General features: G+C 53.9%; 2 protein-coding genes across 5 annotated transcripts in view; both read right to left on the bottom strand.

Moving 5' to 3' along the window:
- Positions 1-2,020: 2,020 nt before the first annotated feature.
- Positions 2,021-8,080, bottom strand: AAR2 (AAR2 splicing factor). Its single transcript, XM_079322024.1, has 3 exons — positions 7,275-8,080; positions 5,571-5,800; positions 2,021-3,120 (listed from the first exon to the last, which is right to left on the bottom strand). The coding sequence occupies exons 1-3, from the start codon at positions 8,020-8,022 to the stop codon at positions 2,953-2,955; spliced, it is 1,146 nt and encodes a 381-aa protein (XP_079178150.1). The 5' UTR covers positions 8,023-8,080; the 3' UTR covers positions 2,021-2,952.
- A 4,064-nt stretch (positions 8,081-12,144) lies between these two features.
- The window catches only part of EPB41L1 (erythrocyte membrane protein band 4.1 like 1), a 58,481-nt gene continuing 56,526 nt past the window's right edge, over positions 12,145-14,099 (bottom strand). For all 4 annotated transcript variants that reach the window (XM_079321974.1, XM_079321975.1, XM_079321976.1 and 1 more), the window contains 2 exons: positions 13,785-13,901; positions 12,145-12,725 (listed from right to left, as the gene is read on the bottom strand). In XM_079321974.1, the coding sequence (XP_079178100.1) occupies positions 12,717-12,725; positions 13,785-13,901 (126 nt within the window). In that variant the 3' untranslated portion in view covers positions 12,145-12,716. The remainder of the gene's footprint in view (positions 12,726-13,784; positions 13,902-14,099) is intronic.

Raw genomic sequence — 14,099 nt, forward strand, 5'->3', positions numbered from 1 at the left:
GTGACTCTGTTTGACAATCAGCAGCAGTACCAGGAGAAAATGATTTCCTTTCTCAGAGAGGGATCAAGGCTGCATTGCATCTTTTTCCATATTCCAGGAGCTCGGTGCCAGCCAGTCCATCTGCAGCACCTCATGTCCAGCTGCCAAAGCAGGAGCAGATATAAACAGTGCTCCAAACAAAGGTGGTGTGTGTCTAAGAGACCCTGGAAAACCTTTTCCTCCTGGGAGTTGTTGGAGGCACAAATGGATTTCAATTGTGTTATTTCAGGAGAAAAAGAAGGGTACAATAATAACGAACACCAGAAAAACATATTAAAACCAGAAAAAGACTGGAACTGAACCACAGTAGAGAGAGACAGGCAGGGTTGCCACAGCAAAACACTGAGCAAAGAACAGAAATTCAACTTACCATTCAGCAGGGCAAGAGAAAGTCCCGAGGAAGAGCTGAAAAAAAATGAACCCTGGGCTGGCTTGAAAACCACAGCCCTACCAAGCTTTCCACACCTTCCCATCTTCCCCCCTCCACCTTCAGTTTGCTTTTAGAGAGCAAGAACTGACAGCAGTCAGTGCTGCTGAGGGCTGCAAACACCCAGCCTGTGCTGCAGAACCACAGCAGGAGTGATTCCCAGTGCCACGGTGGGATCACAGCACCAATCCCCCAGGAGAAGGGTCTGGCTGCTGCCTTGGCAGGGGCAGGGGGTGCTGCAATACCAGGGAAGTGACCATCACAGCAGAATGTGTCCTTTCTCTCCCCAGTAAAAAAAGGGGATTTTTTCCTGCCATTCTGTGGCAGGAGGGCAGCTCCTACAGCCTCAGGCAGCACATTGCTCATGTCCAGATTCGCAGGTGGGTGAAACAAGAAACAATCTGTGGTGTGGTGCAGGACAGCCCTGAGGCCCATACCAGGAAACTCCCTGAGACTGAAACTCAGGTTTGTCCAACAGCAGTGAGCCTGTGGGGCAGGGAGAGGGGATGGAGGAGCAGTTTGGGGTTGGGTACCCCCACTCTGGGCTTGCACAGTGACTGCAGGGTCACTGGGGGTCCCCACTCACAGCCCTGCTGATTCCCACAGGATCTGCCTCCCCTGTGCTGAGCAGGGCTTTGCTCCAGCCCAGCCTGCAGGGAAGCCCTGCAGAGGCAGGAATGGTGCCAGCCTGCCCTGGCACAGCTCTGGCACAGCCCTGGCAGCTGGACACTCCCCAGGAGGAGGTGATGGAGCTCTGGCCTCAGAGCCCCTGCACAGCTCCTGACCCAACCCAGCACGGAACCAGAGCTGCAAACACACCCCAAATCCCACTGCATGGGCTTGCACAGTGTGTGCACTCATCAGTCTCTCTTCTGCTTTGGAATAACAACATTCACCTCACCTGGAGGAAGGGGCAGCATTGCCATCCTCTAAGGATTTGGGAGGGCAAGAGAATGTTTTCTCTATTTCATGTTGCCACTTACACACACCCTCCTTCCTGCTGACTCCTACTCTTCCCCCCCACCCAAATTTATATCCCCACCTTGTAAACATCCAACAAGCTGCCTCCTATGTGCAGTGGGATCACATAAAGCAGTTGGATTCTGAGAACCTCCACCTACATTTAGCTGAAGCTTTGCTGCTTTTGTTTCTGACCCCACAGAAGGACAGTGGGGTATATCTCTAGTAAGAGGTAATAGGAGATATAAAGGGGCTTATAAAGAGGGACAGGGACATTTTGTAAGGTCAAATACAAGGGGAATGCCTTCCCACTGCCAGAGGGCAGGGCTGGCTGGGATATTGGGAGGGAATTGTTCTCTATGAGGGTGCTGAGGCCCTGGCACAGGGTGCCCAGAGCAGCTGTGGCTGCCCCTGGATCCCTGGAAGTGTCCCAGGCCATGATGGATGGGGCTTGGAGCAGTTTGGGACAGGGGAAGGTGTCCCTGCCCATGGCAGCAGTGACACAGGATGGTCTGTAAGGTCCCTTCCAGTCCAAACAATTCTATGATTAGCTGTCCGTACTGCAACCTTGCAAAAAGGAAAAACCCACCACAATGGAAGTACAATTATATTCTCTTTTCTCAGCTGCTAAAGTGCAGCTCATCACTGGGACCTGACCATTACAAACTGTTAATTTTCAGTCACTGTTTTTGAGCAAAAACATAGGATTTCCAATTATGACAAAACAAAGGATCCAGTTCATGTGGAAATTTGATCCCTTATCTCATGCTGGCTCTGGTCTTTAATACCTGGGTTACAGTCCAATAACTATTTCCTGTCACCAAAGTGTTCACTTTCTTTTACACCAGGCAAAACAGTGCCAGCAGTAAATACAAAAGGGTTTAACACAAAGGGAGGAACAGGAATGAGACACTGAGGTACAGGGTGTATGAAACTGGAGGAATTTTGCTGTGGCTTTGAGCCACCTCCCCAACATTTAAATCACAGTGAGCACCCAACAGAGCAATGCAACAGTCATGGTCACACACTGCAACACGAGCCCAGGAAAAGATGAACTTCAGTTCAGAGCCTGGTTTGGGCTGCCAGAACCACTCCATGGGCTTTACAGCCCTGAACCACAGCTCTCCAAGCAGGGCATCAGCTCCAGCCCAGCAGGAGAGGGGAGCAGGGATGCAGAGGACAGGAGGATTGTGGCAGTGTTAGATTTAGGGCTGAACTCCATGATACCAAAACTTTTGCAACTTTAATGATTCTGTGACTTAGTATGTGGTTTGTGTTTTAGAAGGAGATGCTGCAGAAGGGCTGGGAAAACTCCAAGGTGTCCAAAGCAGCCACATGGCAACACTCAAACTCCTCCAACACCTCTGCTCTCCTCACAAAGCTCAGCATCCCCCTGGGTTTACCACATGTGCTTCTCCACAGGAAGGGGATCAGCTTCAGAAACAGCCTTTAAGAAGCTGGCCAGGCTGAAGAACAGAAGGAAAGGGTCATTTCAGAAGCTGTTTGCTCCTAAGGGGGCCTTTGGCTCAGTCCACCTGCACACCCTCAGGCAGCTGGACCACCACAGGGGCACAGTCATCAGGCTCTGCCTCAAAGTCCCACTTGAACTTCTTTGTCAGGTGAGCCTTGAACTTCTCAGCCTTTTTCCTCAGAGTCTCATCCACAGCAGAGCTGCAGGTGCAGGAGAACAGCACCTGAAACAAAGAGCACAGGGAGAGTTCAGCCATGGCACCAGCTGGACATCTCCTCCTACAGAGACACAGGAGCACCAGGAGAGAGCCAGGTTAGGATCCACCAGCCTGGGACTACTCCAGCTCTGGGGGAACCCAACCAAAGCCCACAGCTCTCACCTCACAGCCCAAACCCATCCTGCCTTCACACCACTCAGTCAGCATCAGAAATATCTGCACTCAGGTAAGAACTTTGTCTGAAGCAGGAGTGTGTTTGTAACTGAATTTGTACTGTGGAATTCTGAAATATGCCAAAGTGTGAGCAAAGGAAAACATCTTGACAAAAGGAACTAAAAAAACTTAAATACTAGTAGGCAAATTTCCAGCAATGTCCAAAAGGCCAGTAGATAATTGCACCCCTCGTTTCCCTGGGTAGAGATCTCCCCAAGTATTTTTGTAATATGGCATTACCAAGACTTTGGCATGCAGGGGAAACTTAATGAAAATACCTTGAATGTCAGAGAGGAATGGGGGCTCTCTGGAAAAAGCCTGGTTATGCCCAGCACAGCCACCCCCTGGTGCACAGGGTGCTGAAGTCTGGAGGAACACCTGCCTTCCATCCCCAAACACATTAAACATGTCACAATCCCCAGCCTGTGCTGGCACCTCAGAGGAAAGCACCTGTGTGTCATTAACAGGGCACTCAGCCCCAGAGCCCAGCTCCCATCAGCCTGGAGCTGCTGCTCCTCAACTTGTGATCCACAACTAACTGCCATAAAAAGAAATCTCCTCTGGGAAAATGCAGCCTCTTCTTTGGGGGAGACCTACTGAAAGCTGGGTTAAACACTGACAATGAGCAGCAAAATTTCCTGCTTTGTGGATGAACATTTGCCTTTTCCTTGCTCATTCTACTGGAAAACTGTCTCTTTCTAACAGAACTCTTACACAACAATGTTGCTGGTAGGGAAGAAAATCATTAGAAGATTATACGTCCCACTTCTTCTCAATGAACTGCACATTAGTTATTTCACCAAGTTGTTTTGGTTTTTTTTTGGTTTGTTTTTTTTTTTCCTTTAAGCACTGGTAGGGCTGCACAGTCACTGGTGGCTGTGCTGTGCTTTTCTCACCTTGGATCAAACTCCAAAAATGAAGTTGCTGTTTCCAGAGCTGAGCAGAAGCTGCACAGACAGTGCCCTCCCCCAGAGCTCTAAGCTGATGGCTGGGTGTAAAGTGAGGGGTAAGGCTCAGAGCTTCCCTGGCACCACCCAGGGAAATCCCCTGGGAGCAGAGAAATGGGGAAGGGCTCAGTTTGCAAGGCTTTCCTCTGCCACTGGGAATGTGGTGACTCCTGCCAGGGCTGAAGGGTGATCCCTAAGTGACCTGGGGGTGACCAGCCCAGCTCCTGCTGAGGGAGTAAAACACAGACTGGCAGAGCCCAGGGGTGGACAAGACTCAGGCAGCCAGAACCAGCAATAAGGGTCTCCCAAATTCCCCTCAGGGGGAGAGAATTGTTGTTTGCCATATTCTGGGCACTGCTGGGAACTGACAGCACTGCTCTGAGCATGCTGCAAACACAGCTGGGCTGTCCAGGATAATGGAATGGATAAGATCTACCAACAGAAATAAAATATAAATTAAAACCCTCATGAGACTTGTAAGAATCACAACTGAAAAATCTGAAAGTCACTTGATTAAAGCAATGCTTCCCCATTTTACTCAGCAATTAAACCCCAACACCTCCACCCTCCCCAAAACTACAGCAAGAACTTGGGGTTAACAAGAGGACTGGAACTGCTCCCTGGGAGAGGAGAGGGCACCAAACTCTGAGAGCACCTGTAGCACAACTACCCACAGCTTCCTGCAGGGCTGGCTCCCATTGCTCAGCTTTATCAGTGTGTCTGATTTGGGCTTTTTTTCTGTAAACTAAGCCAGTCTGCTGCACTGTCAGCAGGGTCACCATCAGTGGAGTAACTGGCTTCACTGGGGCTGAGCCCAGTGACCCCACCTGTCTCAGCAGAAGCATCTCTTCTATTTTGGAATAACCATAAATTCCCTCTGGATAAGAGCCTGACTACAGGAAATCCTCAGCTGTGCTAAGGAATGGAAAAGCTTCTTGAACACTATCACTGCCCTTAGCTCAATCAGGTTTTGCTGCAGCTTCCCTGCATACTAAGCAAACCATTTAAAAATCATCATCAGTCCTTCATGCCAAAGCTTTTTGTGTTGTCTTTTTAAGAATGAACAGCATTTTGGAAATATCAAACAGATGCCATGTTGCACTAGCCCAGCCTCTCCTGTAGCTGTTGAGCTGAATTTCTTGCTGAATAACAGAGGGAAAAAGTAAAAGTAAATCTCTGTGTGCTTGGACAGGCTCCCATCTCCCATGCAGCTTAATTCCTTGGGCAGCTTTTCCCCAAATTTGATGGATGCCCTCCCTCCCACTCCCATTTCCCAGGGAACAATCACAAACACACCTGTAAGGTGCTGGTTAAAAAGTTGTCTTGGGAGACAATGTCCACAAAGAAATCTGCTGGGATTTCGTTGAGCTGGTGATAGAGCACAGAAATGAGGTTGATGTAAAGGTCCTGGTACTTCCCCATGGCCTCCTCTGAGTGGCACAGGATGTTCAGGAGCCTCTTCCAGTGCTCAAAGGCATCATACACGTGCCCAATCAAGAAGCAGATGAAGGCAAACTGCAACTCAGCTGTGTGGGTTCAGAGAAGGGAAACAAAACAAAGCACATCATAATAAACAGATATCCTGGGAATGTGTCCTCCCCAAAGCTCTGTAAATGATTTGTAAACCCTGGTATGGCTTTTGCAAAGTGCATTTGTACCTCAAACACTGACCCTGGAGAGCTGGAGCAAAGCAAAATGGGGCAGGTCACCTGTGACTACCAGCACTGCAGAGGAACTTGAAAGACAGCAACCAACACCAAAAACCAAACCCAAACATCCAGCCAGACTCTGCTGTTATTTTGAGAGTTCACCCTGCTGTGCTGAGTGCCCAGCAGCACATGGCACTGCAAACACTACTGTCCTGAAATTCTGGGAGAGGTCAGCAGTACATCAATGAATGGGTCTGCCTTGCTGAATTAACAGCCAGGGTTCAGCACACTGGATGCTTGGAATCAACTGCTTTGCCATCATTCCCTAAGGTAATTTATTCTCTCTACATCCTGCAGCTGTCTTTGGTAATTTTGACAAAGAATAAATTGTATAACATTAGCATACAAAATATGGAAGAAGAGACAAACAAAGGCTTATTCCAAGCCTGGGTTCCAGCTGGGAAGCTGGGAGGGCTTCTCACTCCATCCAACAAAACCTGCTCCAGGACTTCCAGAGACTCAGCATTTACTGGTATCAGTTGCAAACCAGGCTGGGGAGCAGCTGAGCTCTGGGAGCTTTGGTGTCCCCCCAGCAGGACACTGCCACTGTCACCAGCAGCACAGGGAGCTGGGCAGGGAGGGACAGGAGTGCAGCAGGAACCACCAGCTGGAGCCCACACCCCTGCCCAACCAAACAGCAACGGGGGACTGGGGGTACCCAGCCCCACCTGATGCTCCCAGGGCTCTGTAAGATGCGTCCTCAAGAGCTTCAGTGAGCAGATAAAGCACCACACACCAGGGTGCCACTGCTGCTTTTGACTCCATCTGGGGCAATCTGAGCTGAAGCACCATGTTCCCACACCAGAGAGTCATGGAACAGAATTGCAGAATATCCTGAGTTGGAAGGGACCCACAAGGATCCTCCAGTCCAACCCCTGTCCCTGCACAGACACCCCAACACGCCCACTCTGTCCATCCCTGGCAGTGCTGTCCAAACTCCTGCAGCTCCGGCAGCCTCGGGGCCGTGCCCGTTCCCTGGGCAGCCTGGGCACTGCCAGCACCTCTGGGAACAACCTTTTCCTAACCCCCAACCTGAATTTCCCGTGTCAGCTCCAGCCGTTCCCTGGCTGTGTCTCCGGTCCCACGAACACAGATCGCAGCCGCCCCTCGAGAGGAGCCGCAGCCTCCTCCGGGGAATGCGAACAGCCCCTACGGCCGCTAAAACCCCACAAACTTCTGTCACTGCAGGAAGCGGCCCGGCTTCCCCCGAGCCGTGTCTTTGCCCAGAATTGCCGTTTCCCCCCGGAATTGCCGTTCTCCCCGCGCTGCCGGTCCCGCGGGCGGCGCTCACCGAGCAGGCCCAGCGGCCGGCCGGGGTAGCGCTGCTCCATGACGCGCTGCAGGGCGTAGCTCAGGTCCATGCTGTGCCGGGTGATCTCGGCGGGGCTGGCCCCGGCGGGGAAGGCCTGCCGGGGCAGCTCGGAGAAGCGGATCTGGGTGCCGGCCCGCGGCCGCATGCGGGGCAGCCGCGCCAGGCCCTCGGCGTAGCTGCGGCACTCGGCGCCCAGCGGCGGCCGGCGCTGCCCGGCGCGGTCCCGCGTGTGCTGCCCCGCCGCCTCGGGCAGCACCTCGGCGAAGGCGCAGATCTGGCCGCTCTCGGGCTGCAGCTCCTCGGCCGCCTCCTCGCTGATGAAGCTGCTCAGCGACACCCACTTCTTCAGCGTCTCGTAGGGGTAGGGCCCCAGGAAGGGATCCAGCTCCTGCAGGCGCTCCCGCAGCGCCTCGCCCCGCTCGGGGGGCTCGGGCCGCACGGCCTCGCCCGCGGGGTCCCAGCGCAGCAGCCGCACCTCGCGGCGCCGCAGGCTGAGGAAGCGGCCGCAGCGCGGGCCCGCGTCCCGCCCGCCGGCGCCGGCCGCGCTGCAGTGCACGAAGTGCAGCCCCGGCGGCACCATCTTCACGCCGCGGAACCGCGGCCCCACGGCCCACGCGCTGTAGTCGATGCCGAACTCGGTGCCCTCGGGCACGTCCAGCACCACCAGCGCCGCGCCCTCGAAGAAAAGCTGCCGGGCCAGCTCGGGGTCCGGCCGGGGCCCCGCCATGGCCGGGCTGCCGCAGCCGCTCGCAGCGGCCCTGCCCGGATATCCGCGCCCGGCGGTTCCGGCCGGCGGCGGGAGGAGCGTGCGGGCCCCGCCCGGCCGCGGGGGAGCCGGGAGGGACCGGGCCGGGCCGGGCCGGGCTGGGCTGGGCTGGGGTGGTGCCCGGGCACAGCGGGCACTGATCCCCGATCGTCCTCGCTTCATCCTCGTCCCTGTCCGGTCCCTGTTTCCCCAGCCCGTCCCCGGCTCGTTCCGTGTTTGTTTCCCCAGCCCATCCCCGGCCCGTTCCCCGTTCCCCCAGCCCATGCCCGGCTCGGTCCCTGTTTGTTTCCCCAGCCCGTCCCCGGCTCGTTCCCTGTTTGTTACCCCAGCCCATCCCCGGCTCGTTCCCTGTTTGTTTCCCCAGCCCATCCCCGGCTCGTTCCCTGTTTGTTTCCCCAGCCCATCCCCGGCTCGGTCCCTGTCCAGTCCATGTTCCCCCAGCCCATCCCCGGCTCGTTCCCTGTTCCCCAGCCCATCCCCGGCTCGGTCCCTGTCCGGTCCCTGTTCCTCAGCCCGTCCCCGGCTCGTTCAGTGTTTGTTCCCCCAGCCCATCCCCGGCTCGGTCCCTGTCCGGTCCCTGTTCCCCAGCCCATCCCCATCTCCCAGCCCGGCGCTGCTCCCCTTTGCCTCTCCATGGCTGGCGGCTGCTCCCCGCTGCCAGGCTGTCCCCGAAGCCGGTCGCCAGTCCGCCCAGCTGGCTGCCATTCCCTGGGCCCTCCGTGCTCCCCCCGTCGCAGCGGGACAGACGGACGAGAGCCGTGCCTGGGACTGACGGACCGAGAATCCCCCGGACAGACACACGGGGATCCCTGTGGCACACAGACTAGGCAGGGCAGACACTGTCCCAGCACCACGTCCTCCCTCCCAGGACAGCAGAGTCGGGGTCTCCAGAGAGGGGCAGTTCCCATCACCTCCCTGCATCCTGAGCCTTCTCACAACCACCTCCCCTGTGTCCGAGGCTCAGCCCCTGCCGCAGGAAGCCACTCCCGGCTCCACCAACCCCAATTCCCGACCTGGCAACATCTTCATCAGCCCTCGGTGCGGTGAGATCCCACCTGCAGAGCTACCTCCAGCTCTGGGGTCTGCAGCGCTGTGGAGATGCTGGAATGAGACCACAGGTGGCTGTGGAGATGCAGAGGGTTGGAGCCCCTCTGCTCTGAGCCAGGCTGGGAGAGCTGGGACTGCTCACCTGGAGAGAAGGCTCCAGGCAGAGCTCAGAGCCCCTGTCAGTGCCTAAAGGGGCTCCAGGAGAGCTGGAGAGGGAGGGGGGTAAGGGCCTGGAATGCCAGGAGAAGAGGAATGGCTTCCCACTGCCAGAGGGCAGGGTCAGATGGGATATTGGGAGGGAATTGCAAAAACAATTACTGTGAAGGTGCTGAGGTCCTGGCACAGGGTGCCCAGAGCAGCTGTGGCTGCCCCTGGATCCCTGCGAGTGTCCAAGGCCAGGCTGGATGGGGCTTGGAGCACCCTGGTCTAGTCAAATTTGTCCCTGTCTGTGGCAGGAGCCCAAACCACTCTGGGATTCCATGATTTCTATGATTTTCTCTTTAGACAAAGCCTGGTATTTCCATGTGCAGTGCCCCCTGTCGCAAGTTCCCCCTTCACTTCTCCATCCTCTCAGTAGGAAAGAGTCCACTGAGGCCCCAGGCTGATTTAGCATCAAACACATTTATTTCACTTTTATTGAATACAAGAACAGTGAGCACACACGCATACACCACCGAGCACTGAAAAGGAGTATGACCAAAGGGGGAGAGGGAGAACAAGGGAAGAGAAAAGGAGAGTTAGTGAAGGAACAACAGAGCGTTGCAGTTGGTTGGTAAGGTGCTTCTCAAATAAAAATAAATACTTTTATTATCATTATTATTATTATTATTATTACTGTTACTGTTATTATTACTCATGCTATCGCAGGCCAGGTTCGGAATGAATTTGTGGGATTGGGTAAAAACAGGCACTCATGTCTCCCACCCCTTTCCACAGAAAAGGCCCCTGGAAGAAAACAAGCAGTGGCCAGCTATCCAAAACAGTGTGTGGTGATGGGCAGGCTGGGGCTGAGCAGCAGAAAGCCACACCTCACCAGGAGAACAAGCAGTGAGCTGTTTTTCTTTCCTTTTTTTTTTTTCCTTTTCTCTTTTTTATTTAAGAAAAAAATCCAAAACAAACAACGTTTTGAACACTGCCACCCATGAGCACGCTGCGGGAGCCAGGGGCTGTCACTGCACACGGAACTCACGGCAGCCCAAGCACAGGGAGCCCAGCTCTGTGAGCTGCTCAATGGCACAGGAACCTTCACTGCCCAGGCTGTGCACAGTGCCCAAAGCTGCTCAATGGCACAGGAACCTTCACTGCCCAGGCTGTGCACAGTGCCCAAAGCTGCTCAATGGCACAGGAACCTTCACTGCCCAGGCTGTGCACAGTGCCCAAAGCTGCTCAATGGCACAGGGGCCTCGGGTGAGCTGCGGAGGTCCCTGATCCAGGTGGCCTCCCCCAGCCCTGAACTGTGTCTTGCACTGGTGAATGCCAGCACAGGGGGCAGGAGCTGGCCCTCCACCACCCTGGCAGTGCCACTGCTGGGCATGGCTGGCTTGCGTGGATTGGGAATGCAAATGAGAGAAAAAGAGCCTCCTTGCAACTGCCTTAACTGTTGTTAGCTTGGGGGTGTGCTCTCTGAAGGTGTGTGGCTGGAAGCTGGGCATTGGTACTGGCAGCAGCCCTGTGCTCTTGCCTTCCATGCCTGCAGGAGGAACCTCTCTGCCAGGAGAACAGATTCACTGATGAGCAACTGGAGAGCAACTGCCAGGGAGCAGCTCCCTCCTGGGACAGCGAAGGTGGGAGCAGGGTGTGCTCACGGCATCCTCACGGCTCAGGTGCTCCTGGCAGGGCCTGGCAGAACGCTCCTGGTCCTGGGCACAGTCTGTCAGGGGTGGGAGACTGAAGGCAAAATGGTGCAGAATCATGGGCCCTTCTGTTTCTGCAGGAGCTAGAGACAATTCCCAGAAGGAAACCCATTTCTTCCCTTTCCTTTCTGGTTTTGGTTTCCGAGCTGACCCGAACTGCCTGGTTCACAGTGTACGGGGCCCTGGGCTTGGCCCACGAGCCCCTTCCAAAGGCAGCCCTGGAGGGAGCCTGTGGCTGAAGGCTGAGCTGGGAGCAGCTCCACTGAGGCCTGCTGGGCTCTCCCATGCAGCCTGGGATGCTGGAGACACTCTGCAGGGATGGACACAGCGCGGTGCCTCCACTGCCCATCCCCAGGCAGGCCAGGGAGCGCGGCCATGGCTCTGCCAGCGCCGGCCCCAGCCCTTGGCCATCACACTCTGGGTAGTGGGGGAGGCAGAACAAACAGCCCCTCTGTCTTTCACCCTACTACAGAACTCAAGTACCTCCATTACTGGGATGCAGAAACAAAGCAAACCCACCCCACCCACGGCAGGGCTCTGCAGGCTGCAGGGGAGCCCTGAGCCCTGCGGCTCCCACCTCGCTCCCAGCTGATCCTGTGGCTCTGGGGGGCTGGGAGCCCATCCTGCCCATGGGCAGCTAGCTGGAGCTGGAGCCTTCTGTGCCCTCCAGGTGACTGCTGCCCCTCCAAACCACACCAGCACATGCTGCAGATCAGCCAGCAGCACACTCCTGTCCCTCTCCCCTTCCCCCCAACCAGCAGCAGCCAAAACCTTTCCCATTCCCTTCTTGCAGGACTCAGAGTCCCACGTGTGATCTAAGAGTCTCCTAGTACACCAACCACAGTCACTCCAAGAGTTAATAATTTAAAGATGTTGGCATCATCTGTACTAGCACTATTGAATTATTTTGGCATTGTTCCCTCCCTCCCCCTCCCTTATATAGAATAATATACAGAACTGAAATGCACATCCATATGAAACCCCACAGGCTGCTCGTGAGAGATGAGAAACCATGTACATATCATCTGCTTTGTCTGAAATGAAACCCATTCCTAAATACCTTCAGAGAACAAGAGGTTGGACAAGTGCACAGAGAAGATAAGGAAGGGAAGGGGAAGAGTTAACAGAACCCCCAAAAAATGCAAAAAACCAGCATGGAATGAGAAGGGTGAAATGACACCTGTGAATTGGAAAATAACTCTAAGGTCATAACTTGAATGTTTTTCTCTCTTCTTTCCAGAGGTGGGGAATGGTTTTGCTTCTGCTTGTGTTTTTTTTACTTCAGTTTGCTTACTTGCTTTGTTGCAAAGCAGTTTTCCTTTCCATTCAGTGTGCAACAAATGAACTCATGATTGTGTGTCCTTTCATGTAACATGCAAGATGGTGGCTTATTGTATTGTTACCAAGATTATTGTAATTATTATGACTTTTTAAATCTGATTTGATCACCAATCCAGGAAATTCTTCAATTTATCTGCAGAGGGTTGGCTTTGTTTGTTGGTGGTATTGTTTGCTATTCGTTTCCAGCATATAGCAGCAGTGCAAGGATGCATTTTGTTTCCTGTTTATATATATATATATATGTATGTATGTATATATATATATAATATATTTGCTATTCCTTTTTTAAAAATTTTTGTCTCTTGCCATGAACATTGCAGCCAGGATGTCTATATCTTGCTGACAAATACAGCATGAAGGCTCCTTCTTCCCTGTTCTCCAGGTTGGAATACAGATGTTCCAGGAACATGTTGGTCAAGATTCCTGTGCAAGGCAGATGGAAAGGACCAAGTCATGGAGTGGTAATCCATGGAGGCTCCTCTTTGGATGAGAGCACTGGATAGAAACTTTGCAAACACTTGGGGCCACAGTTCCCATTTAATTAGCAAGAGCTCTGTTAATTAGCAGGAATTGAGGCACTGGGCTGGTGTTGGTGCATGAAGGGCATGAGGGGGAGTTGCTGTTCCCTCACTTTAAGCCATTCAACTAAAACTGGGTGGATCCTGTGGGATGCAGGAATGTCTGGACTTGTCTGTACTGTGGGACAGGACAAGCCAGCTCCATAAGCCTCTTGCTTTTCCAGGCTTAAAAGCTGTCACTGAAAACCTTCATATGATAAAGAAACAGAAAATCCCAGCTCTGAGGAGCCTCTCGAAATGCACCTGCAGCCTGGCTGCTGCCAGAGCTCCCAAAACTGTTCCCTCTCCTCTCCACCTCTGTCCCCACTGCTCCCACACAGGGGTCTGATGGCTGTGCCAACCCAGAGGAGCTGCAGCTCCTGCCTGACAGGGGGGAATGGGGTCAAATAGGGGCTTAAGGGTGGGGCAGGACTCACTAAGCCCCAGAGAAGTGTCTGGGACTGTGAGAGCTCTGGGGTGTCTGCAGGGAGGTACAAACCTTGTGTGCTGCTGCCTGCACCTGTGTGCATATAAAAAACTCAACCTGTGGATCTGGGTGGGACTGAAAAACTATATGGTTTTTGTAAATAAATTATTGTTTTTGCCAACATTGGTCTGATACTTTGGCTTTGCAGAACCTGTAGGTTCTGAAACCACAAACCTGAGGTCCCTTCATTCCCTCCCCACCCCAGGGAGATGAGCAGGTCCTTTCCTTTTTACATCAAATGCCTCAGAGCCCTGTGCTGAGCAGAACAGGGTGACATCCACAGCATTGGTGGCATGGTAGTGTCTTCCTAACCACAATCAGGCAGCTGTGCCCAGAGCCACCACAGCCAGCACCTGTGGCTGCTGAGGACCAGAGACCATGACTGTTCCACCCCATTACCAGCAGGTGTAAATCACACCTGACAGCTTCTCCACTTACCTGAGGTTTCTTGTCCCTTTCCTCTGGAGAGGGCTCTGTTTCTCTGTACACCACAGCTTTGGTTACCAGCATGTCAGGGTGCTGGAGTTTTGCCTCTTTGATTGCTAAAGCCAGTGCCTGGAAAGCAGAAGGGTGAAAGAGAGCATTTATCTTCTCTGGCCTGTAATCAGGTACCCTGACTGCAGTTGAGTAGGATTCCTGGGAGCAGAGTGGGATTCCAGGAGGATAGGAAGGCAGGGGTTCAGAGCAGAACCCAGAGCAGCCTGGCAAAGAGGCTGGAGCCCAGCATGGGAATCCAGCACGATTGGGAATTCA

This window comes from Erithacus rubecula (assembly GCF_903797595.1).
Source record: "Erithacus rubecula genome assembly, chromosome: 18".
Lineage (NCBI taxonomy): Eukaryota > Metazoa > Chordata > Aves > Passeriformes > Muscicapidae > Erithacus > Erithacus rubecula.